This window comes from Xyrauchen texanus, chromosome 30, assembly GCF_025860055.1.
Source record: "Xyrauchen texanus isolate HMW12.3.18 chromosome 30, RBS_HiC_50CHRs, whole genome shotgun sequence".
Lineage (NCBI taxonomy): Eukaryota > Metazoa > Chordata > Actinopteri > Cypriniformes > Catostomidae > Xyrauchen > Xyrauchen texanus.
The window spans coordinates 27638499-27666252 of NC_068305.1; the positions used below are offsets into that span (position 1 = coordinate 27638499).

At 41.7% G+C, this 27754-nt stretch overlaps 1 protein-coding gene across 1 annotated transcript; it reads left to right on the forward strand.

Annotated features, from left to right (window-relative positions):
• Positions 1-2338: 2338 nt before the first annotated feature.
• Positions 2339-25383, forward strand: LOC127624160 (solute carrier family 22 member 16-like). Its single transcript, XM_052098848.1, has 9 exons — positions 2339-2604; positions 4231-4704; positions 6573-6690; positions 13869-14183; positions 14741-14969; positions 15105-15232; positions 21679-21788; positions 22055-22154; positions 22283-25383. The coding sequence occupies exons 1-9, from the start codon at positions 2555-2557 to the stop codon at positions 22454-22456; spliced, it is 1698 nt and encodes a 565-aa protein (XP_051954808.1). The 5' UTR covers positions 2339-2554; the 3' UTR covers positions 22457-25383.
• The last annotated feature ends 2371 nt before the right edge of the window (positions 25384-27754 follow it).

Here is a 27754-nt window from a genome sequence, read left to right on the forward strand (position 1 = left end):
TCACCAAAACCTTAATTTTAAAATAGTATATCTGATTACAAAAGCATTGAGTTGATTAAAAACCTAAAGAAGTCGCTTCCATATTCAATCCCAGTTCCAAACATTTGAATAAAATGACTAATAAAAATGTTCTATAAGTATAAGTAAAAGTTATGATGGACTGTAGAATATTTGAAAATGAATGTCAACCATAGGTCTATCGGCCACTTCGCTTCACAATACCACCTGTTGCTGTGCATTAATTTTCAAGAATTCAATGTTCGTCATTAATTATTCCATATGTAATTAAAGTTTCTGATACGTGGTATCAAGGTGAGGCAAAATAGGAAAGATCTTCAGTATTATATATGATATTTTTACAGTATTTCTAATTTGACCAACAGTAGAGTTTACGACTACTTAATTAATTGTACTACATTAATTTCCAAGTCTTATCTTCTGCAGTATTTCTACCTAAATATTTCATGTTGTTTATTTTGTTGTATCATAGAAGACCCATCCATTACCCAGTACAGTTTCACTGTGCCTCCTTGTGGTAAATACACTGAATTGTTTAAAATGTATAAGTGCAACACACTGAATCATATTGTTAACACTGGGGTCATCATTCCATGTTTCTTAACTAACAAGCCTAATACATTTATATGTAGTGGCACACTATGAATGATTTCTTAATTTTTTTATGTCATTTCCTAAAGTTCAACATTGTGTGGAGGTTTTGTCTTACTCGTTTCCTCTGTTCATTTAGGCTTTGCTCCCTTAGTTTGTTACTGATGCTATGATGTGTGAACACACCAGCTGTTATGGTCAAGTGAAGGCTACGTTCATGTATTGGTCTACTTCCAGATAGCATGTATTTGTTTTCTTCTGTTTATAATTAACCTGGAAGAGATTCAAACTGTTTAAAACGTTCACACTGCTCTGGCCTTAAAAGGCTAAATTTAAGAGTGAGATTCCTTTGACTCCTCACATTGAGAGATTGACATTATGGAGAATTAGGGCCATGATCAAATCAAACAAAAGTGTGACATGTGAACAATGATGACTTACCTGATGGGAGGGGTAGCATTTTCTTTAATGATTTATTACTCCACTGTTGACATGAATGGGAGTAAATATGTCAATCCTTGAGTCATTCAGTGTAGCTCTAGTAAATAGAAAAATCAAATAAAAAACATATATTTACAATAGTGCACTTAAGACCTGAAATCTGATTAAATGACCGGTTAAAGCATTTTAAGGTACACTCAGTAACTTTTTGAATGTGTCATCTTAGACTTACAGTGACATATAGTAAATCAATATTTTCTGTTAAAGATGACATAGTAGAAATTCACTATTCACAATCAGACATGATTAATTTAATCCAAGAATGAAAGTGTCCAATAACAAGACGGTTAATGAGGTTAAGCGAGTATTCAGCTGGTCATGTGATTGTAAAATGGCAGCCCACATGAGGTCTCCCCTGCACCATGTAGAATAAAACAGCTTTTAAAAGGTTACTTATATGACACATCTCATATCCTCATCTCATGTGAGTGGTGATTCATTTATACATATGTTTAAAATTTACAATTAATTTCTTTAGGAGTAAAACTTTTTTAATGGGGGAAAAAAGTACTGTACCTTTAAATTATTTAATGGCAACTGCTAAGAAACACCACAATAAACCAGTAGTTCCAGTTGTATTGTAGTGCCCAGTAGTGCCTTCTTTTAATAACTGGATACCTCATAAATGGTACAGTACCTTGTAAAGTAAGTACAAACAATGAACTTTTGTTATAATAATATACAATGAGTAGTGTGAGTGCTGATCAAAGATTTACTCTTGCTTTATTTCAAGTCTATTTAGAATTATATTAAAATCCAAAAGATTTCAAAGATGAATACCCTGAAGCCAAATACATTAATGTCCACTCAATGATTTCATGTTTTATTCCAAACATTAGGTGAACTTGGTGCTAAAGCATGTAACTTTCTTATCCTTGCATAATGCTATTTAACGGAAATGTCAACAGTGACTGGATACATGATTGATTTAGAGAGCATGAGATCGCTGATTGAATCAACACGTTGACCAAATGTAATAGTCAATTTGATTAACGTATCTCTTGAATCTACAATTTGATGATAAGCCCAGAAGAAAGAACATTTATACTGAGACCCCTGATTATAGAAGTTCATTTATAAATCTTTTTACATATGACAAATAAATTGTGTAAATTGTAAATGCAAATTCACAAAAAAAAAAAAAAAAAAAAAAGTTAAGTACGGTGGAAGTAAACGCAAGCAGGCGCATTGCATTACTCATATGAAGACGAAGAGCTATGATCTCATTTCAGCCGTTCAGTGCACGTATGTCGCCTTACTATTCGAGATGTCGCGTTAACAAATGTTACCCAAAGTTTTTGGTTTTAATCTTTGCTTACATAGGAGTGGAAAGTTCCCTCGTGGAACCGCCCCTTCTAGAATCTATGAAAACAAACATGTACGAATTTAAAAGGGTCAGCTAAGAGGACCCTCACGCTCTTGCGGATCTTGCACGAGCTGAAAAATGACCACCGGTGTGGAGCGACTATTCGAAGAACTTGGACACTTTAAAAGGTAGTCAGCTTTTTTCTTTTTTTGCTTTAAGGAGCATCGCAAAGTACTTTATGACAAATGACATCATGAATTAAAGTGTTATTTATTTATTTTATTCCCGTACATCTTTAAATGGTATGAATGACTGAATACTGATTTTTAATAGAATATTTAAAAGAATAAATATGACACATAATGTGGCTGTTATTGTAGAAAGATTGTGATCACCATTGTGTCAGTTAATAGGCTACAATATAGCCTATGTCAGGTTGCATTGTTGTTCTTCCTTGTACAATTATTTATATATTATTTATAATGATTGATGATGTGCGTACTCACGTCACTAACTTTCTGAAAGTGATAGGTCACCCAAAATGTTGTTTTCCTTCCTTTTACAATTATTTATATATTATTTATAATGATTGATGATGTGTGTACTCACGTCACTAACTTACTGAAAGTGATAGGTCACCCAAAAATGAAAACTGTGTAAACGTTTACTCGACCTCATTATTTTAAACCTGTATGAATTAGTGTAGCACAAAAGATGTTAGACAGTAGGGTACAACGGGACTAAAGGCACACCTTAAGGAAAATTAGCTTTTTTTTTTGTTGTTCTTTTTTTTTTCTCAGAATATTGACAGAGCAACATAATTTGTGTTAAAAGAAATAACAACAGAAGGTTGTTTTTAATCAAATGCATTTAAAAAAAAAAAAAAAAAAAAAGTGGCGAGGGGGCCTTTTACCACAAACCTGGGGTAGGCCTAAAAAGCTCACACATTTGGGGTAAAGGCCCCCAGGGATGTTATTATAATGATATAGTGTACACACCGGGGCAATAGTTATAGAGCACAATTGTCAACTTAGGAAAATACATTTGAGACAGCAAGATGCTTTTTTGAGTGACAAATTAAGACAATACTTATTCAAAATATCCACTTCAGAAAGGGTGCATCATTTCTTGTTCATTTAAATCACATTTGACATTTCATTAGGCTACATCTTAAGTATTCTATAAACAAATTAATATTAATTGTGATTATATCAGTCAATGTGAGCCCACTTTGAAAATGTTTAACTTTTTAAATATTTTAGATTTTTACTCCAAATGCTATCCTTTCCCTTATTGGGCAGTTATTGCATTTTTTTTATTAACACCTTGAACAAATTGAAAATGACAAGTATTTTTTTGTTTGTTTGTTTGTTTCAAAATAAATGTGATATTTCGAGGATATTCATCAGCTAAATAAATTTACAACATTTAAAAAATATAATATTAGATCAAACTGCCTCAAAATCAATCTTTAGACATTACGTGCAATGATCTGGAAAGTATTGCAGTTCATGCTGTCAAACAGGTGTTTAGGAGTACAGTGGTAGTTTTTGATTTAGCGTTTTGGGAGAAAATAAAATCCAAGGAGCCTTTTACCCCATTGTACCATATGTTAGGGACTGACAGCCTCATTCACTCTTTTCTCCTATTGCAAATTTTTTTCCATACAATGAATGACTGAGGCTGTCAGGCTGCCTTGAGAATAAAATAATTTAGCTCTTGAAACAACATGATTTTGAGTAAATTATTTTAATTTCTGGATAAAAATCCACTTGAACTATCCTAGATTTATCACATTTCTCCCTTGTCTCCAGGTTTCAGGCATGTGTCTACTTTGCTGCTATTTTCCAGGCCATCTCATGTGGAATACATTACTTGGCCTCAGTTTTCTTAGTTGAAACACCAAAATTTATTTGTGATGCCCCTCCAAATATCACAGATGTCCTATATGGAAATCACTCGTCAACCTCGTTAATAGATATCTGGACTCACTACAAGCCAGGTGCCGGACCAGTGGTTGTGCAGACTGCAAGAGGAGACCAATGGGAACTTAGTTCTTGTTTCAAAACACTGCGGGTTGATGCCATCAATTTTCAATATGAGTTTTTTGGCAACAAGACTGTGGTGTCTTGTAGTGGCTTTGTCTATGATCATAGTGAGGTCCAGCAGAGTATTGTAACAGAGTGGGACCTGGTGTGTGAGAAGGAATGGCTGGCCAAGCTCACACAGCCAACTTTTATGTTGGGAGTTCTGATTGGAGCATTGGTATTCGGGGACATCGCCGATAGGTAAATTGTCTGCCTACTATTGCATCTCTCTCACACATTTGATTCTATGCTGATGGGGATTTTTCATGAACTTTGATTGTTTTTGCACTGTTATGTTGGCATGAACAAATAGTCCAGCCAAACTCTCTTATCAATCTGATCCAGTACTTATTTATGTTAAAAGGACATGCTGGAACATGGTGTATTTGTGTTTAAAGGAGTAAGCAGCATGTTATTTTACAAATTTGAAATGCTTTCTAAGTAACATTGAAACAACTTGATTAGTTAACTAATTGAGGGACTTTATCACCTTTAAACAGTGTTGTTCTTTCCAGAAAGGAATGTCAAGGCTTTACTATACGGCAGCTGTTGACAGAGCAGTGAGCATAAATCATCATTATGAAGTGTGACAATATAAGTTAACCCTGTGCTGACGATGACACTTAAAACTTGATTTCAAAGTTGATTTAAAGTTGAAAAGCATGTAATCATGTAATAAGGGAACAAGTAGCATTGAGAGAGCTCTACAGTACTAAATGGCTGCCTGGGAGTGTTCCAAGGCAAGTGGATTGCCTTGCCTTGAAAGGGACTTTGATGTGTATCTATCTACTATAAAGTAATTAATTATATAATTAGTGCAAAAGAAAGGAAATTAAATTTGGAATAGTCACAGGTGAAATCAAACTGGTGTGCATAAATGAGACACATGCACATTTGCCTCAATGAAAACAGTCCATTGTGCTTAAAAGGATAGTTCACCCAAAAATGTAAATTCTCTCATGATTTAATCACCCTCCTGGTATACCAGATGTGTATGACTTTCTTTCTTCTGCAGAACTATCTCAACTCTGTTGGTCCACAAAATGCAAATGATTGGGTGCCAAAATCTTTAAGCTCCAAAATCCACATAAAGGGAGCATAAAAGTAATACATATGACTCCAGTGGTTAAATCCATGTGTTCAGACACAATATGATAGGTGTGGGTGAGAAACAGATCAATATAAAAAATTTTTTTAATGAAAGATGAAAGTCATACACATATGGGATGGCATGAGGATGAGTAAATCATTAGAGATGTAAACATTTTGGGTGAATTAACCCTTTTAAATATAGTTGACCCATCTGTTTATCTTTAAATAGCTGTTTGCACATACATATCAAATTGTGAATATTGAGTGTTTCTTCCATGAATTGGCTAAATGACACCACCAGTCTGTCTTTCAAGCCAGCTGTTTGGAAACATAAATTATAAGCTGTAGAAACTCCTGTTTAAGTGTAAAGTAATACTACTATAAGGGGAGGGTAGCAATCTGGACATACCAACAAACTTCTGCAAAGATGCCAGATGAAATAGAAAACACTGGTAGGCATTTCACCTATCTAAGACATGGTGGAAAGCAGAGAAAGGCAATTCATATGTAATGAAACAAAAAAAAGAAAGCTGCACTCGATTCTATATTTATTTACAGTACTAGCAACAGTCATCATAGTCTCTGCAGTTGCAATCAAACACACTATACTTTTAGACAAATAGCTTAATAGCTAAGGCAAAACGGAAGTCTCATTTATGCAAATCATTTTTATATATATATGACTTTACCATTATTCTAAAATAAAAATAACTATATATATATAGTTATTTAAAAAAATATATATATTTACTATATAATAATAATGTATATAAATACACTACCAGTCAACTGGTTGAAACACTATTATTCTAAAATAAAAAAATAAAAATAAATAAAAATAAATTATATATATATATATATATATATATATATATATATATATATATATATATATATATATATATATATATATATATATAAAATACAATGTATATAATATCTAATAATTTTTTTTTACTTACTCTTTCCTTTTCCAGAATTGGCAGAAGGCCCATTCTGATTGCTACCAGCTTGTGCCAGTTTGCATTTGGCATCCTTGTTGCATTTACAGGAAACTACTACCTTTTTGTGGCGATGCGTTTCCTACTGGCCACTGTGAGTTAAATATTTTTGTGCATATATGCATGCAAACACATAGTACATTGTATAACTTACAGTATGTGATCTTTTGAAAATACAGCTGTTACATTATGAGTGCTGGTTAAAAAAAACTTAGTCTGGTTAGTTAAAACTGCTTAATTCAACCTCTTTTTTTTCCTTTCTTCCACTAATTCCACTTTTACAGTATATGCTCACACGTTCTCCTATATCTTTTAATCTAAAACAAATATTTAACCTCAAATGTGATGCTGTTTCCATTAAACTAATTACAACAAATAATTGTCATACTATTCTAACCACAAATCAATTCAAGAGAATGAAAAAAAAGTTGATACAGCCGAAGGAAAAACAAAAAAATCACACTCACCTAAAGGATTATTAGGAACACCTGTTCAATTTCTCATTAATGCAATTATCTAATCAACCAATCACATGGCAGTTGCTTCAATGCATTTAGGGGTGTGGTCCTGGTCAAGACAATCTCCTGAACTCCAAACTGAATGTCAGAATGGGAAAGAAAGGTGATTTAAGCAATTTTGAGCGTGGCATGGTTGGTGGTGCCAGATGGGCCGGTCTGAGTATTTCACAATCTGCTCAGTTACTGGGATTTTCACGCACAACCATTTCTAGGGTTTACAAAGAATGGTGTGAAAAGGAAAAACATCCAGTATCGCGGCAGTCCTGTGGGCTGAAAATGCCTTGTTGATGCTTGAGGTCAGAGGAGAATAGGCCGACTGATTCAAGCTGATAGAAGAGCAACTTTGCCTGAAATAACCACTCGTTACAACCGAGGTATGCAGCAAAGCATTTGTGAAGCCACAACACGCATAACCTTGAGGCGGATGGGCTACAACAGCAGAAGACCCCACCGGGTACCACTCATCTCCACTACAAATAGGAAAAAGAGGCTACAATTTGCAAGAGCTCACCAAAATTGGACAGTTGAAGACTGGAAAAATGTTGCCTGGTCTGATGAGTCTCGATTTCTGTTGAGACATTCAGATGGTAGCGTCAGAGTTTGGCGTAAACAGAATGAGAACATGGATCCATCATGCCTTGTTACCTCTGTGCAGGCTGGTGGTGGTGGTGTAATGGTGTGGGGGATGTTTTCTTGGCACACTTTAGGCCCCTTAGTGCCAATTGGTCATCGTTTAAATGCCACTGCCTACCTGAGCATTGTTTCTGACCATGTCCATCCCTTTATGGACACCATGTACCCATCCTCTGATGGCTACTTCCAGCAGGATAATGCACCATGTCACAAAGCTCGAATCATTTCAAATTGGTTTCTTGAACATGACAATGAGTTCACTGTACTAAAATGGCCCCCACAGTCACCAGATCTCAACCCAATAGAGCATCTTTGGGATGTGGTGGAACGGGAGCTTCGTGCCCTGGATGTGCATCCCACAAATCTCCATCAATTGCAAGATGCTATCCTATCAATATGGGCCAACATTTCTAAAGAATGCTTTCAGCACCTTGTTGAATCAATGCCACGTAGAATTAAGGCAGTTCTGAAGGCGAAAGGGGGTCAAACACAGTATTAGTATGGTGTTCCTAATAATCCTTTAGGTGAGTGTATATTCAAAAGTGTTCCCTTTACAAAAGGCTTCACTACGATGTTGCGCTGCTGAGCTGAATAATGTGTGGAACACGTCAATGAACATTGACCGGAATTTATAGCCTCAGCTGACGTAGTCATTAGATGCACCTGAGGCCAGGCTATAAATGGATACGTCACCAGGTGTCATCAGAAACTCTTTTTTCAGAGCGATTCTGTTTCTGTGTGTTTCACACACCCTGTCAAAACTTTCTTTCCTCTGTTAGGAGATAGATTCTGTTAGGCAGTGTGCAGTGAACGTTGTTCTATTTTTCTCTTCTGTTTAGAAAATATTATATATATATATTTCTAAAGAAAAAAAGAGAGAGAGAATGACTGAAAGCAAACGGTGCGTGTTCCCCTCTTCTCGCTCTATAGCTGAAGACGGCACACATCAGTTTTTGCTGTTTGTTTGGGGGTAGAGCACAATGCTCTCGCGTTGCAGCAGGGCGGGTGTGAGCACTGCGATTTGCTTTAACAGGCAGAGTGCATCGTGCTCGCCTCGCTTGCTTCCGGGAGTCAGCACTCACGAAAAGATCGTTCGTGGGGCTCGTGCATGGATTTGGCTGAGGAGCAAGAGACGGGTTGATCCCTTTCTCTCACTCTCTCCCCAAACCCAGCTGGTCCTTCACATGATCTCGAAGCGCGTTCCGACGCTTCTTCGGATCATGAGGTGGATCGCTATTCTCTTCCCGCCTCCGAGCTTTCCGTCCGCGATAAAAAAATCTACGGAGGAATTGCTCGATGTTGTTACTCCTGCGGTTGCCAGATTGGACTGGCCACGTGAAAAAGAGACCCCCAAACGCACCAATTAGGGGATAGATTTTATCTTCCAGTCTAAGAAAGGGAACACCTCATGGGTCCCTTCCCTTTCTTTGATAACCGCCATGAAGAGCTTTTTTGCTCATGGAGAACCCCTAAAAAAAAAAAAAATATATATATATATATATATATATATATATATATATATATATATATATATATATTTTCTTCCCGTGTTCACATACCCTCGACGTCATTATATTCGACTATCGTGGGTGCTGAGGCACAGAGGTATTCAGTGATGCCGCCGGTCGAAGAGACGCTTGCGGGCTATCTCTCGCCGGGCTCGGCATCGTCACTTAAGAAGCCCTCTCTCCCCTCAAAGCCTTGTAGGACAACCTCCACTTTAGTGGGAAGGGATAATCAAGCAGCAGGTCAGGCTGGTGCTGCTCTGCACACTATGCTGTTTTTCAGGCGTACCAGGCTGACCTCCTGGACGACCTGATTGTGGGTTCTGCGCTTGACGAGCAAGCCTCAGACCCACCTCGGTCCTGACTGAAGGGAGGCTCAAAAGCAAAGCGTGGCGAGTCGTGCTCCTCCTCCCAGGGATTGGGGACAGTCTCGCTGCCCTCGCCAGCCCTCAGGACTATAAATTCTAGTAAGAGAAAACCCTGACGGTCTTGCGCCTAGATTAGGGGGTAGCTCCCCTCGGGATAGGGCGCGTGCTTCACTTCACCCCTCCCGGTACCCCCTCGAAGCCCCTCCATTCCCGCCACCTCTTGGTGTTTCGGGTTGCAGAGGCTTCCGTCAAAATTGGGTGTTTTCGCTGTTCCTGCATTTTATTCAGGACGCTGAAACACCCGACAACCCCTCAACAGGAAGTGTTAAAATATAATACCCATCTCAGAGATCCTGGCAGCGTGGAAACTTCTGCCTGATATATTCTTTTCTGTGGGTCTTATAAGGGCGTCAGGATTTAATTCTCTCGCCGCTTTCCGTGTTTCAACGGCGTGTTCTCACTACCGTAAACCGGATTTCTTTTTTTGAAAAGAAAAACTCAATCTCCTGGTTAAAGGGGCCATGGTATGTGTTCCCCTTCCAGAGAGAGAGTTAGGTCATTACACTAAATACTTCCCGTTTCCCATGGAGGGTGAGGGGTGGCGTCTGGCTTAGATCTTAAAGCTTGAACTACCCGTGGGTGTTCAAGTCCAAGATGATGCCTGTCAAGACGGTCGTGTCTCAAGCCCTACAACTCGTTTGGCTGGTCACCATCGATCTTATGACGCACTTCTATACTTCATTTAGAAGTTCTGCCACAACATTGAAAGTTCCTGAGGTTCACTTCCGAGGCTGAAGTCTTCCAGGGTCAGGTTCTTTCACTCAGCCTAGCCCTTTTACCCGCACATTCACAATGCATGATGTAGCCTGGCTCCTTGCGACTCCGGGGCATCTGTATTCTGAATTACGTAGACGACTGGTCGATCCTAGCGCAGTTCCAGGAACTGGCAGTTCAGCACAGGGACATCGTCTTAGCTCATCTGTTTCTCTGGGGTTGAGGCTCAATGCCAAGAAAAGCGTCCTCTCTCCCACTCAGAACACTGTCTATCGGGGCATCGTATGGAGTTCAATCACAACGCGGGCACAACTGTCTCCCGCTAGGATTGAGTCCATTCAGATCACCCTGAGCAAAGTCAGGCTAGGTTGCACTGTTATCAGTATCAACGATTTCCAGGTCTCAGGGCGAACGCGTCCACGGTGATCCCTGTGAATAGGGTTACGCGCCTCAGGCTTCGTTCCCTTTCTATGTGGTTCAGACCCCGGTTTTCTGCCTTGGGTCCCACTCTAGGTGCGTCTTGTTGTCGCAGATTGCTAATGACAGACGCCTCCCTGACGGGCGGGGTAGCGGCCTTAAGTGGTCGTCCAGCTTAAGGGGATAGGAGGGTCGTCAGCTCGGTTGTAACAGTCACTGTCTCGGGTTGATGGCTGTATTTCTGGCCCTGAAATACCTCCTCCTGAGGCAGCCATGTCTTGGTGCGGGTGGACAATACAGCGGTAGCCTCTTACATAAATCTTCAAGGAGACCCACATTCTTGTCAGCTGTATTTCTGACACGTCGGATTCTCCTTAGGGCCCAGGGTAAGCTCCTGTCACTCAGGTCAGTTATATCCCTGGATGCCCGTATACGGGAGCAGATTTATGGTCCAGACAGGAAATACCAACAGGGGAGTTAAGAACTCCACCCTAAGGTAGTAGTTGCCCATAGTTCGCCAGCAAGGGTTTTTGCCTCTTACTGATAGCACCGCGCTGGCCGAACAGGGCTTGGTTCTCGGAGCTAATCTCTTCCCTCGACGACTCGCCTTGGGCGATTCCGAACAGGAAGGATCTTCTATCTCAGGCACAGGGCAATATTTCATCCCTGCCCCGAATTGTGGAATCTTTCATGTTTGGCCCCTAAGGGTACCAAATGAGGGACACAGGGCTTTCTCCTGAGGTTATCGAGACCTTTTTTAAATGCCAGGCTTTTTCCACTTGGAACAAGTTTGGGTGAGATCTTAGTGCAGAAGAGGACCTCTTCACCTCTATGGATAGCGCAATGTCTCCTCTACTTCTCCCTGAAATCACCCAGCCCCCTTGGGTCTGGACGTTAAGACACATACATGACCCGGAATGCGTCTGTATGTATTTCTTTCCCCGGTTTCTCTGCTCCCGGGAGTCTTGGCGATGTTCACCAGCAAGGGTCTTGCCTCCTATAAATGGCGCTGCGCTGGCCAGACAGGATATGTTTCTCGGAGCTAATTCCTCTCCTCGACGGCTCGCCTTGGGTGATTCCGGACAGGGAGGACCTTCTCGTCCTTGGCCCGAATTGTGAAACCTTTCATGTCTGGCCCCTAAGGGTACCAAATGAGGTTCACAGGGTTTTCTCTTGAGATTATCGAGACCATTTCAAGTGCTAGGGCTCCCTCCACTTGGAACTGATCTGGGTAGATTTTACAGGGCAGAAGAGGACCTCTTCGCCTCTGTTGATAGCGCAATGTCTCCTCTACTTCTCCCCGAGTCGCCCAGTCCCCCTCCCCTTGGGAGGGGCTGAACGTAGTAACGCTAAATGCGCCTGCATGCGTTTCCTTCTACTAAAGTTCTTATTACAGAACCAGCAAACTGCCAGTTTGTTTCAGTTCTGGATTTTCTGTAGAAAGAACTGTCAGCGGGCACTTGCCTCGCCACTGCCAGGTTCTATGTGGCCACTGCGGTTTGCCACGGCTTGGTGGGCGGGTGCCCTCAAAGAGGCATCCTCATTATTGCCCGAGCCCTACGAGGCGCGTGGTCAAGCTTCGCCAGTAGGTTTCAGGGCGCACTCTACCAGAGGGCTCTCCTCCTCTAAAACCTTGGCTAGAGGTCTCCCTCTGCAGTAAGTTTGTGATGCAGCAGGTTGTCCTCTCCGCACACATTCATTGGATTTTTATAGTTTGGATGTTTTGCCACTCCGGGCTCTTATGCCCTTGAGTCGACATCTCAAGCTCATGTCTGGACAAGTTTGTGATGCGGCAGGCTGGTCCTCTCCGCTCACATTCATCAGTTTTTATGACAAGTTTGTGTTGCAATAGGGTTCTCTTCGCACACATTCATCAAACTTTATGGGCTAGATGCTTTGCTACTCCAGACTCTTATGTCCTTGAGTCGACATCTCAGCCCATGCCTAAACAAGTTTGTGATGCGGCAGGTTGTCCTCTCCGCACACATTCATTGGACCTTTTTAGTTTGGATGTTCTGCACTCCGAGCTCTTATGCCCTTGAGTCGACATCTCAGCCCATGCCTAAACAAGTGTGTGATGCGGCAGGTTGTCCTCTCCGCACACATTCATCAGTTTTTATGACAAGTTTGTGGTGCAATAGGGTTCTCTTCGCACGCATTCATCGAACTTTATGGGTTAGATGCTTTGCTACTCCTGGCTCTTAGGCCCTTGAGTCGACATCTCAGCTCATGCCTGAACAAGTTTGTGATGCGGCAGGTTTGTCCTCTCCGCTCACATTCATCAGTTTTTATGACAAGTTTGTGTTGCGATAGGGTTCTCTTCGCACACATTCATCGAACTTTATGGGCTAGATGCTTTGCTACTCCGGGCTCTTATGCCCTTGAGTCGGCATCTCAGCCCATGCCTAAACAAGTGTGTGATGCGGCAGGTTGTCCTCTCTGCACACATTCATTGGACTTTTTTAGTTTGGATGTTCTGCACTCCGGGCTCTTATGCTCTTGAGTCGACATCTCAGCCCATGCCTAAACAAGTGTGTGATGCGGCAGGTTGTCCTCTCCGCACACATTCATTGGACTTTTTTAGTTTGGATGTTCTGTGCTCCGGGCTCTTATGCCCTTGAGTCGACATCTCAGCTCATACCTGAACAAGTTTGTGATGCGGCAGGCTGGTCCTCTCCGCTCACATTCATCAGTTTTTATGACAAGTTTGTGGTGTGATAGGGTTCTCTTCGCACACATTCATCGAACTTTATGGGTTAGATGCTTTATGGGTTAGATGCTTAGCAGCGCAACATCTCGTTCCGCCTTTTTCAGGGAACAAGGGTTACACATGTAACCCGAGACGTTTTCATTGCACCCACACTCTAAGTCAAACAGTTATCATGATTCATTCATCAGGCAAATTAACCCATTCATTGCACTCTCTGAAGCTTCTCTCAACCTTTCCTCTACTTGTACATTTTATTTCATTTTGATCATGATTCATTTATACAATTGTAAATTGTCATTATTTTGACTTTATCTCTCTGACATCTTTCTGTCTCTCTATACTGGCAGGTGTCGAGTGGGTATCTGGTTGTAGTCTTTGTATATGTGACAGAGTTTACAGGAAATAAAGTGCGCACATGGACCTCTATGCATGTGCATGCAGCCTTTGCTGTGGGCATCATGATAGTGGCTCTAGTGGGGTACCTTGTTCGTGTCTGGTGGATCTACCAGATCCTCCTCACCCTCAGTACCTGTCCATTCTTGCTCTTCTGCTGGAAGCTTCCAGAAACACCCTTCTACCTTATGGCTAAAGGCCAGTACAAGGAGGCCCAGGAGCTGCTGGACACAATCACCCACTTCAATGGCCTTCCACCCACACTTAAGGTACACTGACCATGACAACACGTGGAATTCTATTCCTGGCTTGAATTCTCTCAAGTATCATTTCTGGTGATATTTTTTATGTCTGCAGTCTCTGATGCATCTCTGATACATACTTATGCATTACTGCATGTTGATAAATCACAAAAAATCCTGTATTTAGCACTTTCCACTTGTGATCAGATCACGTGAGACAGATCTTTATAAAAAAGTGAAAAGAGGGTCTTTGAGTACTGGATACTGGATTCATATCGGATTGTGTTATACTACATTATCACGCACGCACGCACACACTTCACCTTTCATTTTTACTTAAACGGTACAAAACTTAATTTACTTCTCAAGAGACCCAGACAAGGATGAGGAAAGAGTACTGTGAGATCAGCTCCAGCTTTACTTGTATGAACGATTAGAATGGTTGTGAAAACTAATGGATATGGGAGAAATTGTATTAGTGTTTGTGGGCATTTACGTAACCTTGTATTTTGACCTTTCCCTATGTCTCCCATTCTCCTTTCTGTATTCACTGAATTTACCATCATAAACTGACTGTACTGAAGGTTTCAGATCTAAAGGAAGAAAGTGATGGAGCACTGCTGACGGGAAACAGGAAAGCAATGGAAGCCGAGAAGAAGCTAAGCATCCTGGACATGTTTGGAAGCTTGAAAATGGCCTGTCGTAGTGCCACATGCTGGGCTATTTGGTTTATCGGAAGCTTGGGATACTATGTCTTTAGCCTGGGGTCTGTCAACTTGGGAGGAAACCAGTATATGAACCTCTTTCTTGCTGGTAATGTTTTGATATTACAAACAGTAGAATACAGCAGTTATAAGCTTTTAGACTGAGATCCATACAGAGATGTTTCAGTAGTACTGATGTTTACAGCAGCGAGGCTAACAGTGTCCTTTATTTGACTGTTACCAGGTGCTGTTGAGATTCCATCATACTTGATTGGCTGCTTTGCTATGGATCAGGTGGGCAGGAAAAAGACGTGTGTCCCAGCTCTGCTGCTCAGTGGAGTAGCCTGTATGCTCATTATTATGGTGCCCCAGGTATGAGATCATGCACTAAATCATAGTCCTGTTATACATGCTTTTGTATAGTAAAATTGTGAATTGTGAATTGTGAATGTGGGTATGTGTTTTAAAACACTGTTTTCAAACAAACTTGATTATCACCTCCTTAAACATAGAGAAACTTTCAACAAGTCAATGAAAAAGTTTCTTTGGGAAGCATTTTTCTGGCCAAATCAACTTCAGAAAATTGGCCAAAGCAATTTTCTGTCTGTAACTTGTGATTTTAATGAGCTATGACAGTTCTAGACTCAACATGCCTTTTTCTGAGTTGCATCATTGGTACATTTGGAGGGAAATTAGTGATTATTGGACTGAATTATTAATCCTGGCAAGAGAGGATGTGTGTTTGCTTTCAAATGGTAACTCCAGCAGGAGTCTCCCACTCTTTTTTTTTAATTATCCTATTTGTATGATACTTTCTAAGATTCCTAAACTTTTCAATCTCTTCCCTTTCTACTTGGGTAAGAATGCATATGTAACCAAAGAAACACTTATGTACATATATATGATGAGTGGATATAATCAGTTAAGGTCCTCTGATAAATCAACTGACATGTGCCAATACATTCTAGGGTGCCCTGATACATGTCTGGAATTACATATTTCTGCCTGTTTAAAAAGCACTATGTATTCCATTTAGGGAATGCAGTGGAAAAGCTGGTGGGTTTAGTAGCTGGTGTTTCTTGCATTTGCCTGTTTGTCCCCACTGTCTAGTCTTCTGACATGGCATGGTAGAGTTGAGCCTTATGTAGCTCTCTAGCTCTGTAATTATGGTACTGGCAACACCTTTAAGACCCAAGCTTCTTAAAGATATTGATTACCTAAAAAGTAAAATGTCATATTTACTGTCCGTCATGTCATTGCAATCTTGTATGACTTTGTTCTGTGGAACACAAAATGAGATGTTAGGATATGACAGAAGGATTTGACAACCTCAGTCACAATTCGCTTTTACTGTATGGGAAAGAGCAGCATTTCAACATTCGTTACTTTCTCATGTGTTAAAAAGGAAGAAAGTATGTCATAAAGGTATAAAATGATATGAGGTTGAGTAAATAAAAACAGCATTTTTATTTACAGGTAAACTATCCTTTAAGATACATTCTTGGGGGAAAATGTTCTTTTTCTTTGTTGATTGGTCAGAGCATCCACAGTAGTGCAAATCATAACAAGCCCAAACACTTACAGTGTCAATTCAGTTTAATAATTAATAACAAGCTTTAAGTTATAGATCGCTTTGATGCAGATTCATATGCTCCTCTTTCTGTTGCTGCTGGTGACACTAGACCTTTGGATACTTCCTAATGATGTGTCCAGTCATGCACAGCTGTGTTTGGAAAGAAGAAAAACATTTAAAGGAATATTCCGGGTTAAATAAAAGTTAAGCTATATCAACAAGATTTATGGCAAAATGTTGATTACCACAAAATTGAATTTCGACTTCTCTTAAAAAAAAAAAATTACTCATTATTAAAATTATTAAAATACTCATTGTGTCAAAAGTAATGCCACAAGATATAAACAATATGCACATTACATATATTCAAATTTTATTGTGATAAAATAGCTCACTAACCTTTTTTTGGAAAGTTTTTGCCATGACAAAATAATGCCATAGACACTAAAACGACCATAAAAAATATGATTTAAACAACTTTACAGCTCAAAAAAATACATATGTTTTAACAGAACAATTAATGTAAGGGCTTTTATAAAATTGGAAGCTTCACAATTATACCTTTAAACTCTTCAGTATTTGCCCCCAATTCCATAATAAATGCCTCATCAGTAAATTCAGTTTTAGATTTTTTCAAAGGAAACCTTTTTTTAAGGTAATCCATATTATGCCACACATGCTGTCAATTGAGCTTCATTTATATTAACCCACAATATTCCTTTTACAACAAACTGAACAGATTTGAAATTTGTGAAACACGTTAATGTCAGTATGTCTTCCTCTCCCTGTGTCGTGGTTGGTTAAGTGTCATTAGTTTACAAAATTTGAGATTCTCTCCTTTGCTTTTTTAAAGGAAAATATGTTCATACACACAATGAAATGCTTGTATATCAGTTCAGCAAGGTTGTTCTATGGCTTTTGCTCAGAGGTTAAAAAGGCAAAACTTTCAGGATTTTATGGAATATCACAAATGTCACACAACATTGAGTTATATTCAGCAAGAAAACCATATTTACATGACATTTAGAAATGGTTCGTTTTCCACAGTTTTGATGGCAAAACATAAACAGACATGCAGATGAGCTGCCAGAATGCTGGTAAAGGTGTTTATGTGCAGAGCTAAACATGTTAATGAGCAAACATCTAGGGGTGTACATCATGCAGTGTTTTAAAGTTTTAGACCTTTCCCTGATAAAAGAATACAGTTTAAGGTGTTTAAATGACCTTACATGTTGTTGTCACAGTTCTGTCACTCTGGGGTTTTGTCTGATAGGTTTTGTCATCGTCCCATGTCTGTCTTGTGTTTTGGTGTCTGTCTTGGCAGCATACACTGACATCAATAGTTTGTCTGTCTCTCGTGAACATGGATGCAACTCATGTCACGTTGCTTTGCATGCCTTTGCATGTCTTCACGATTTTTTCAACTGGCCGCCACTGTGCAGCGCTGTATAAGCAGCTTTACCGGCTATGGCATGATGATAAGTCCATGTGGGGATATGCCCTTGAATTTCTATCATTGTCCTTGGGTCTGGGATACGATCAGACCTGCCTATTAGATCCATTGTCCCAGAATGGGGAGAGAACATCACAGCCTGTGCATTGGGGGACTTCAAATCCTCATCCCAACCCGAGGATGAGGGCACTTACCACACAGAAGTGGACGCCTCGGCCAAGCCCACTGCTGCTGACTACCAGGAGGCAGAGGCTGCTACAGCAGCAGTACTTCCCTCTGCCCGGAAGAGGAGGAGGAGGAGGGTGCTCACTCCTACTGGCCACGGAGGCCGTTCCCCTTCTGCTGTCAGCTCCCACAGCCATGGAGGCTGTTCCCCTGCTGCTGTCAATGGCTACAGAGTCCGTTCCCCTGCAGCTGTCAGTGACCACAGCCTTGGAGGCCGTTCCCCTGCTCTTATCAGCAGACATGGCCACGGAGGCCATTCCCCTGCTGCTGTCAGCGGCCATGGAGGCCGTTCCACTGCTGCTGCCAGTGCTCACACCCACCACAGCCAATAAGCCAGGGCCCATGCCTGCCACGGCTAATGAGCCAGCCCCTACGTCTGCCACGGCTAATGAGCCAGCGGCCACGCATTCCATGGTCAATGAGCCAGCGCCTATGCCTCACACGGCCAACGAGCCAGCGGCCATGCCTTCCACGGCCAATGAGCCAGCGCCCACGCCTGCCATGGCCAACAAGACAGCACCCATGCATACCACAGCCAACGAGCCAGATCCCGGCTGCCCAGAAGGAGAGGTGGAGAAGGGCTTCTGTTACCCAGTTGCTGCCAGTGCTCCCAGCTACGGAGGCCATTCCCTAGGCGCTGCCAGCACTCCTGGCCACGGAGGCCATTCCCTAGGCGCTGCCAGCAGTACTATGTTCCCTCTGTCCTGAGGACCCCTCCCAGTCTGCCATACCCCGCATTTGCACTGAGGCCTCCTCCCAGGCCGCCAAACCATACCTCTGCCCTGAGGCCTCCTCCCAGGCCGTCAGACCCCACCTATGCTCTGAGGCCTCCTCCCAGGCCGCCAGACCTTGCCTCTGCCCTGAGGCCTCCTCCCAGGCCGTCAGACCCCACCTTTGCTCTGAGGCCTCCTCCCAGGCCGCCAGACCTTGCCTCTGCCCTGAGGCCTCCTTCAAGGCCGCAAGACCCTGCCTCCACCCTGAGGCCTCCCCCCTGGCTGCCGGACCCCACCCCTTTCCTTGAGTTCCCTCCCTGGTTTCCCTTCCCTCCATTTCTGTTGTGTTTTATGTTAGTGCTCGTTTTGTCTGTCTTGTGTATTGTTATGTTTCCATTTTGGGATGCAGGGAGGGGGGTACTGTCATGATCCTGTCACTCTGTCAGTCTGGGGTTTTGTCTGACAGGACTGTGTCATCATTGTCCCATGTCTGTCTTGTGTTTCGGTGTCTGTCTTTGTGTGAGCGCACTATTTCGGTTGTATTTCCTGCTGTGCGCTCTTCAGCCTGTCTTGTTTCATGTCAGGAGCACGATGTCTGGATCCTGACTTCCTTTCTGGTTCGGTTTTGGTCTGTGTTGGGATCCGGACACTCGTGCTTATGTCTGTCTGTTATTGACGTGGGTGCATCACGCTTATGTCATCTTGGCAACATGCACTCGCGTCAATAGTTTGTCTCTCTCTTGTGAACACGGGTGCACTTCGCGTCACGCTCGCGTCATGTTGCGTGCTTGGGTAGAGAGCTGTCTTCATATTGTACTGGGTGCATAGGTGTCCTGTCTTGTTTTTGTCATCTGTTATGTGCATTGTGTGGCATTTGCCTCGCGATGTACACTCAGGTTTCGTTTAGTGTGACAATGCGTGGCATGGCTTTGTGTGGTGTTGCTACACGTTCTCTCGTCTTGTTTGTCAGTTGGCATGGGCATACATTGCCTTATTGTCTTGGCAATGTGCGCTCATGCCATTTGGGTGTTTTGTTGTCTTATGAGAGCATGTAGCTTTGTTTTGTTTCTGCGTTGCCACCTCTCTCTGTCTTACGTCATACCCCGCCTCCTTGTTGGCTTATTATTAGTTTATTTGCCTCACCTGTCCCCTGTTAACCCATTTGATTTCTCTCCCTATTTTAGTCTCCTCGTGTGTGCTCTCCAATGTCAGTTCGTCTTGTGATATAGTTGGGCCTGCATGTTCCCCTAAGGGGTTGTTTATGTTTGTTTTTCCCCTTGTGGAGTTTTGGTTTGATAAATTCATTTATTTTAACTTTGCACCATTAACCAACCATCGAGGTTAAAAAGTAGTTTTAGAATTCATTAATTTGCATGCACAATCATACATCAATTATGCTTAATAATCCGACAACTGTCAGGAATAAGAGAGGCTCAGGACCCAGACGCCGAGATTGCGCAACCTCAATACTGAAAAAGTTGGGACAGTATAGAAAATGCTAATAAAAACTAAAAGGAGTGATTTGTAAATTGTATTCACTCTGTGCTATATTGAAAGAACTACAACAACACATTATTTGATGTTTTACCTTGTGAATTTATGTATTTTTTTTAATATACACTCATTTCAAATCAGATGATTGCAACAAGCTCCAAAAAAGTTGGGACAGTTGAGACCACTGTGTAACATCAACATTTATTCTAATAACACTTGAGTGTTTGGTCATGATAAATAATAAATAAATACATAAAATCAAAACTATTCTGTCCCTTTCAACTTTCCATAGTTCTTTTCACATTGTGTACAATTAATGGCTTATTACCTTTTATTGATTCATCAAGTGTTTTAAGTGAGTTTAGAAGACAGCAGGCTGTAAATAGCGTTTTTTGCAACAAAAAAAAAATATCCTGGCTCATGACTTAAAGTTTGCAAATTTGTTGAGAACAAATGTACACATTACACTTTGTTTTCAGGGTTATATATCTAAGTAAGTTCTACTTACTGCATCTGGATGGACCAACTCAACACAGTTTCCAATATCTTACCAATACAAGCATTTTTACCGTGAGTTGTGAGTGCTCTCCTTGCATGCGTACACATACACGAGTACTGGAAAGCTGCCACCAACAAGACAGCGTGTGGTTACTGAATTGAGTCGGTATTTGGTATTATCGATACTCGATACTATCGATACTCAAGCTCCGGTAGCCCACCCCTAATGCTGCCCATATTTTGAAATAAATAGTGGGTGAATAAATGATGACAGAATTTTAATGTTTGGGCAAACTTTCCCTTTAAGGGGAATTGCTGTTAAAAAGTAACTGGAAATTTTCGCAAATGCTTTTGGTTTGATATTTTGTGTCCAATTTAATGACATTAAGACATTTTTAAGTTTCCAAAACATTTTCAAAAACTTTTTGGGCCACTTTAATTTCTTTATTTTTTTATTTGTCTTCAAATATCCTTCGACACCACCAAGCCACTGAAAGCACTTGCTCAGAAGTTCTGCAGAATGTGTTGCTGGGCTGATATTCCATCAGGATCACACCACCCCTCATAACTATTAGCTGCCATGCTGACACACTGAAATGGCTGAGTGTGTGAGTATGGCTGTCATTGCTCCAGAAACAAAAATAGACCTGCCATCTAAGTGGCTGTTTATACACATGGCAGCTGCCTGGTTCTGAGGCTGGGGTCAAAGGGGACATTTAGACTGTAGGACTGGATTAAATTAGGGTCAGACACCAAAGGCCTGCTACTGGCAGCATCTCCCAACAGCTGATGACTGAAACTTTGCTTTCGATAAATATAGTCTCACTCTGTGTTTCTTTCTCTCTCTTGCTCTTTGTTTCAGGATATTGAGGCCTTGGCTATAGTCCTGAGTATGACAGGGAAATTTGCCATTGCCATTGCATTTGGTCTGGTTTACTTGTACACCTGTGAGCTTTATCCCACTATGATCAGGTATGTCTCACTCTTCTGCACTAAATAAAGCAGTCACTACAATAACACATATCCAAGTCCAGTAGCAGGACCTTGTGCTACTAAGCTTGTACTTTGTGGTGTATAACATTATGCATTCTCAACTGTGATTTTAGTATTAATTTATTTTAACAAATAATTTATTTGCTGCTTGCATTTGCATTTAAATGTAGGATGCTCATTACATAGAGCATACCCATTGATCATTGGTCATGGACACTTTGTTTAAAGTTTGTGTGCCCTGGCAGGTCTCTGGCAGTAGGCAGTGGTAGTATGATGTGCCGGGTGGGAAGTGTGGTGGCCCCTTTCTGTGTTTACCTTGCTGATACATGGATCTACCTGCCTCAGGTATATATACCAAACAGTGCAACCATATATGTTGTTTTTTGCTTCTGTGTACAGTATTTTGTTGGGCTATAATGTGCTAAATTTCCTTCTACTCTAACAGTCTCTAACAAAACTCTTTTATTCTGTAGCTTATTGTGGGAATTCTGGCTTTCATCACTGGAATCCTGACCATGTTTCTTCCGGAAACTCTTGGACAGCCCCTCACATCCACTTTGGAAGAGGCTGAGGCTCTGGGCTCCAAGCCCAGCAAGAAGAATGCTGCAGTGGATGGGGTAGAGATGAATCAAACCAATAAAGTTTGAATCAGCTATGTACTTTATGAAGTACTTTATTGAGTTGATATGGAACGACCCTGCTTTGATTTTAGAGTAATCTAGGTTTAAAACATTTTGACAGATTTCTGTAAATTACATTTTCAGATAGAATTCATGAACAAGCCTGTTATGCCAGCTGCTGTACACTTGCAATACACTTCAATGCTGTATTAGCAAAGAGACAAACATGTTTTTTAATACATATGTGATATGTGAATTTGAGACCAATTTTTGGAAATTAGTCCACAGTATGTAGATAAGAGTTTTTGATTGAATTTTAGACAAGTAATTATACTTTTATTATTTAAAAGGGATAGACCTCAAATTTGGTGGCATATTTATTTTGGCTTTACAAAGCCAGCATACTGTTATTCTACAGACCTCTTTTTAAATTCCTAAACCAAGACTAAAATTATCAATTGTAACTCAAAGATCTAGAGCTTTCAAGCTTCACCAAACTTGGCACAGACAAACCTTCAGACAGTTCTGACTAAGGTTGCCATGTTTTTTTCTAATTGATTGGACTTATGGTTTTCACGTAATGGACAACTGAAAATCCCCCAAATCCCATATACATCCGTTGATAGACTTTTTAAACTGACCAAGATTCTGTCATGGTATGTTAAAGGTGCTGTAAGCAAATGTTTCATGGGAAAATGGAAAAAATGTTCCTACTCCCTTAAAGATATTAATGAAATAATTGCTTTTAACATGTCAATCATTTTGCTCATTCTCATAGTGTTGTATTTGAAGCGGATAATTGAGGTTATGATTCATAATGTTTGTCAGTTGAGGGCGCTATTGTGCCACTCTTGAATTTGACTCTGTTTTGGAAAATTATCTTTGGAGGGTGGAATTTTGGAATGTGGGGGCATGGCTAACTTAGTGGCTCAGTCACGTGAAAGCTTAACACTAAATCGCTTACAGCACCTTTAATGATTTCCAACTGTCAAAACTCTCAGTCTTGTGGGCAAGGCCTTAAGCCCCCCTCTATCTGTCTCTCTCTCTCTATATATATATATATATCTATCTATCTACTGGAGAGCCATGGCAACCAGCCAGGACACCCTAGTAACCACTTAGAAATGCACTGTATGTGTGTGTCTGACAGTCTGGACTGGATAATCCTTAAACATCCAATTTTAAAACAAGGCTTTGTCAAGCCAACATCAAAGTGTCTTGACAAACTATCTCTTTTTATCTTGAGGTTCTTTCTTTCTTTCTTTCTTTTTGGTGTGTGTGATTGTAAAAATGACAGTTACAATATAGTATTTTTTCAGAACAAAGTACTTTAGATTGAAGAACTGTTGACATTTTGCAATGCAATTTGAACATCATTAAAACATGACTGAACATTTGGATATTTGAACATTTGGATATTACACTAATATATGATGTATCCTAAACACAATCTAAGTAAGTTCACTGACTTTATCAGCTAGACCTTAGGCCAAGCCTTACTCCACTTCAGAGGACAAGGGAAACTCAAGTTTATTATCAGTTAACAGTGTATTGCATGATTAGTTGAAAGACTGTGTTTGTATGAAGCTGTTTTTATATACACTTGCATCTAAGTGTTTAGATCAAGATTCATCAGTATTGTTCATATTAAACTGTGACTGTATTTTAATCTAATTTTATTTTCTATTACAATTTTGGTTTCTAATGATTATGAAAACAAGATAAAATGATTAATGTGCCACATTCTGTTTCGCAATGAAACACCCCGGTGTTATATCTTTATAGCATCCTTTATTAAAGTTCAATTAAAAAGAAAGCATGTTATGAAAAGAAACTTATATTTTAAACTAACCGGCATAACCAGCATAAACATAGCAATTTCTCTGTGCAGTCTATGAGTTGCTTGAAGTGACCGGGGAAGAGATTGAATCTTCTCCCGGCTGATGCACACTGGTGTGGGGCGCTCATCACTCGTGCACGTTTGCTGCAGCTAGATTATAACGTGATGGCTCATGACATACTGAATAATAATATGTGTCACGTTCACTGTGTGTATCTTTTCATTAAGAAAATCGGTGATACCCAGCTCTATTAAGAAGAGAAAGTTCGTTTTTTTGTGAGTTAAAGATGGATCGAAGTGAACATAAAGGTGAGAGTGTAGTTTTAGCCCAATACACTTGAACAAAATCAAGTGTATAATAATTTTTTGGCTTGTTTTCCTAAATAATATCTAAAACACCATACATTTAATTTAGGAGCCATACTGCAGAAGAAAAAATTGTTATCGGAGAATATTGAAAAAAGCTTGTCCGAGACAAGTGGATTTTGGAAAGCGCAAGTGAAAGAGTTTTACTTGCCCCACCGGACAATCAGACTAATTAAAACGCCAATAACAAAAAAATAACCAGCTATATGTGATAGCCTAGGCCTGGGCCACTTATTAGAAAGATCATATTCTTATTCTGCTGTTGATGTAATTTTATAATTCGCAAGCGATCTAGTAACAGCTGAGCCCTGTTTGATTGACAGGTGGCATATACATGTGTGCTGAACATGTGCGTGTGTGAAAATGCTCACGCTAATGCGCACCTGAATGGTCAAATACATTCCACCAAATTGCCAGTCTTGGTGAGGTATTCATGTAAACACAGAGAGCGATATCTAAGGTGAACATAAACAGTGGAGAAAAAAGTGGATTTGTATTAAAATGTTGGACTTGTAAGTATAAATGTAGCTAATAGACCTGCTGCAGTCTAGTGTGTCATTCTAATAATCAAACAACCATAACAAGAAAATGTTAAAACACTCAATGCTCTTGACTTAGCTTTAGTAGCTTTAAAAAGTATTCATGTATTATTATCATACAATGAAGACCAGTGGTATTTTTATGTTGCATTTCATTCTGAATGTTTACTTTGATTCTGCTGTTAAAAACTTTTAAAGCTGTTATAAAAGCACTGAAATTTCTTAATTTGTATTTTTTTCTTCTATTATTTTTAATCTATTCCTATTCATTGCTGTTTTTCATTGTTATTTTATTACTTACTCTTTACTATTCTTGAATAATTAAGAACATGAAACCATTCTTCCATAATTAACATATTTGTTAGTGTTATTATTTGATATTATTTGAGTTTTGAAGCTGGTACTGAGAATCATCAAATTTCACTACCGACTACTGAGATTTTAGTATTGTGATACTGTATAGCCTTTATTGTACATAGATCTTGCTGCAATAACATGATGAAAAAGTAGATCTCATTCCATAGAAGTGTTGGCACCTTTGCTGTAAATGATGGTGATGGAGGATTTCCTTTATTTGTGTTATGAATGGAGGCAGCGAAGCAGACGAGGAGATGCGGATCCAAAAGCAGTTTAAACTTTATTAGAAAAATAAACAAGGCGGGTACACAAAACACGGGAACAAAGGAAAAACCCTCAATGGGGAAATAAAACATAAAACTAGAAAACATGGGCAGGGAACACATACCTGGCTAACAACAACACTCAACGAACGACAAGGAGTGAACAAAAAGCAGGGCTTAAATACACAGTGAGTGATGACTGAATAAGACACAGGTGAGAACAATGAACAAAATGGCACTGATGATGGCAGGTGGATTCTGGGAAGTGTAGTTCTTTAACAATGACAAGTGAACACGAAGGCTAACAAAGAGACTAAGGGGCTACACAAGGGACAAAAGTGAAAACTAAGGAATGCAAAGGTGACAAATGGCAGACAAAGGGCAACATTGAAACAAGACAAGGAATTCCTAACATAGCCCCCCCTCAAGGATCGGATTCCAGACGATCACAGTAACATAAAACAAAACAAAAGATGTCCATGACTGGGGGAGCTTGAGGTGGGCAGACAGACCAAGGGGGCAACAACAGGCAGACAGGCAGTCCAGGGGGCAACGAGGGGCAGATAGACAGTCCAGGGGGCACAGAGGGCAGGCAGGAAGTCCAAGGGGGCACAGAGGGCAGGCAGGAAGTCCAAGGGGGCACAGAGGGCAGGCAGGAAGTCCAAGGGGGCAACGAGGGGCAGATAGGAAGTTCAAGGGGGCACAAAGGGCAAGGACAGGTTCAGGTGGTCTGGGAGCTGGCCACCGGGCAAGGACAGGTTTGGGGAACCTGGGAGGAGGCCACTGGACAGGGACTGGGTCAGGGGGCCTGGGAGGAGGCCACAGGACAGGGACTGGGTCAGGGGGCCTGGGAGGAGGCCACAGGACGGGAACAGGGTCAGAAGGCCTGGGAGGAGGCCACAGGACGGGAACAGGGTCAGGACCCCTGGGAGGAGGCCCTAGAGGCGGTGACCTGGAAGGCTCTGGCGGCGGAGCCGTAGGAGGCTCTGGAGGTGAAGCCGCAGGAGGCTCGGGAGGCGGAGCCGCAGGAGGCTCGGGAGGCGGAGCCGCAGGAGGCTTGGGAGGCTCAGAGGCCTCAGGGGGCGGAGCCGTGGGAGGAGGAACCATGGAAAGCTCGGGAGGCTCAGGGGGCGGAGCCGTGGGAGGCTCAGGAGGCAGAGCAGAGGGAGGCTCGAGAGGCGGAGCCCTGGGAATCTCGGGAGGAGGAGCCCTGGCAGACTCGAGAGATGGAGCCCTGGGAGGCGGAGCCCTAGGAGGCTTGGGAGGAGGAGCCCTGGGTGGCTCGGGAGACTTGAGAGGCGGAGCCCTGGAAGGCGCAAGAGGAGCCTTGGAAGACTCGAGAGGCGGAGCCTTGGGAGGCTCGGGAGGCGGAGCTCTGGAAAGCTCGGGAGGCGGAGCTCTGGAAAGCTCGGGAGGCGGAGCTCTGGAAAGCTCGGGAGGCGGAGCTCTGGAAAGCTCAGGAAGCTCGGAAGGCGGAGCTCTGGAAAGCTCAGGAAGCTCGGAAGGCGGAGCTCTGGAAAGCTCAGGAAGCTCGGAAGGCGGAGCTCTGGAAAGCTCGGGAGGCGGAGCGCTGGAAAGCTCGGGAGGCGGAGCGCTGGAAAGCTCGGGAGGCGGAGCGCTGGAAAGCTCGGGAGGCGGAGCGCTGGAAAGCTCGGGAGGCGGAGCGCTGGAAAGCTCGGGAGGCTCAGAAGGCGGAGCTCTGGGAAGCTCGGAAGGCGGAGCTCTGGGAAGCTCGGAAGCCTCGAGGGGCGCAGGCTCTAGGACGGGCATGACCATTGGCGCTGGCTTTTGGTCAGTCCTGGCTACAGGCGCTGGCTCAGGGACGGTCGAGGCGACAGGCACTAGCTCACTGACTGTGGTATGTGCTGGCTTGGGTTCGCTGACCGTGGCTGATGAAGGCTCTGGCTCGCAGACCGGGGCAGGCGGGGGCTCTGGCTCGCAGACCGGGGCAGGCGGGGGC

Bases quoted from the DNA above. Each gene is read 5' to 3' on its own strand.
- LOC127624160 (XM_052098848.1), top strand. From the start codon at position 2,555: ATGACCACCGGTGTGGAGCGACTATTCGAAGAACTTGGACACTTTAAA. The intron at 6,691-13,868 runs GTGAGTTAAATA...CTATACTGGCAG, and splicing joins TGCGTTTCCTACTGGCCACT to GTGTCGAGTGGGTATCTGGT. The intron at 22,155-22,282 runs GTATATATACCA...TTTATTCTGTAG, and splicing joins CATGGATCTACCTGCCTCAG to CTTATTGTGGGAATTCTGGC.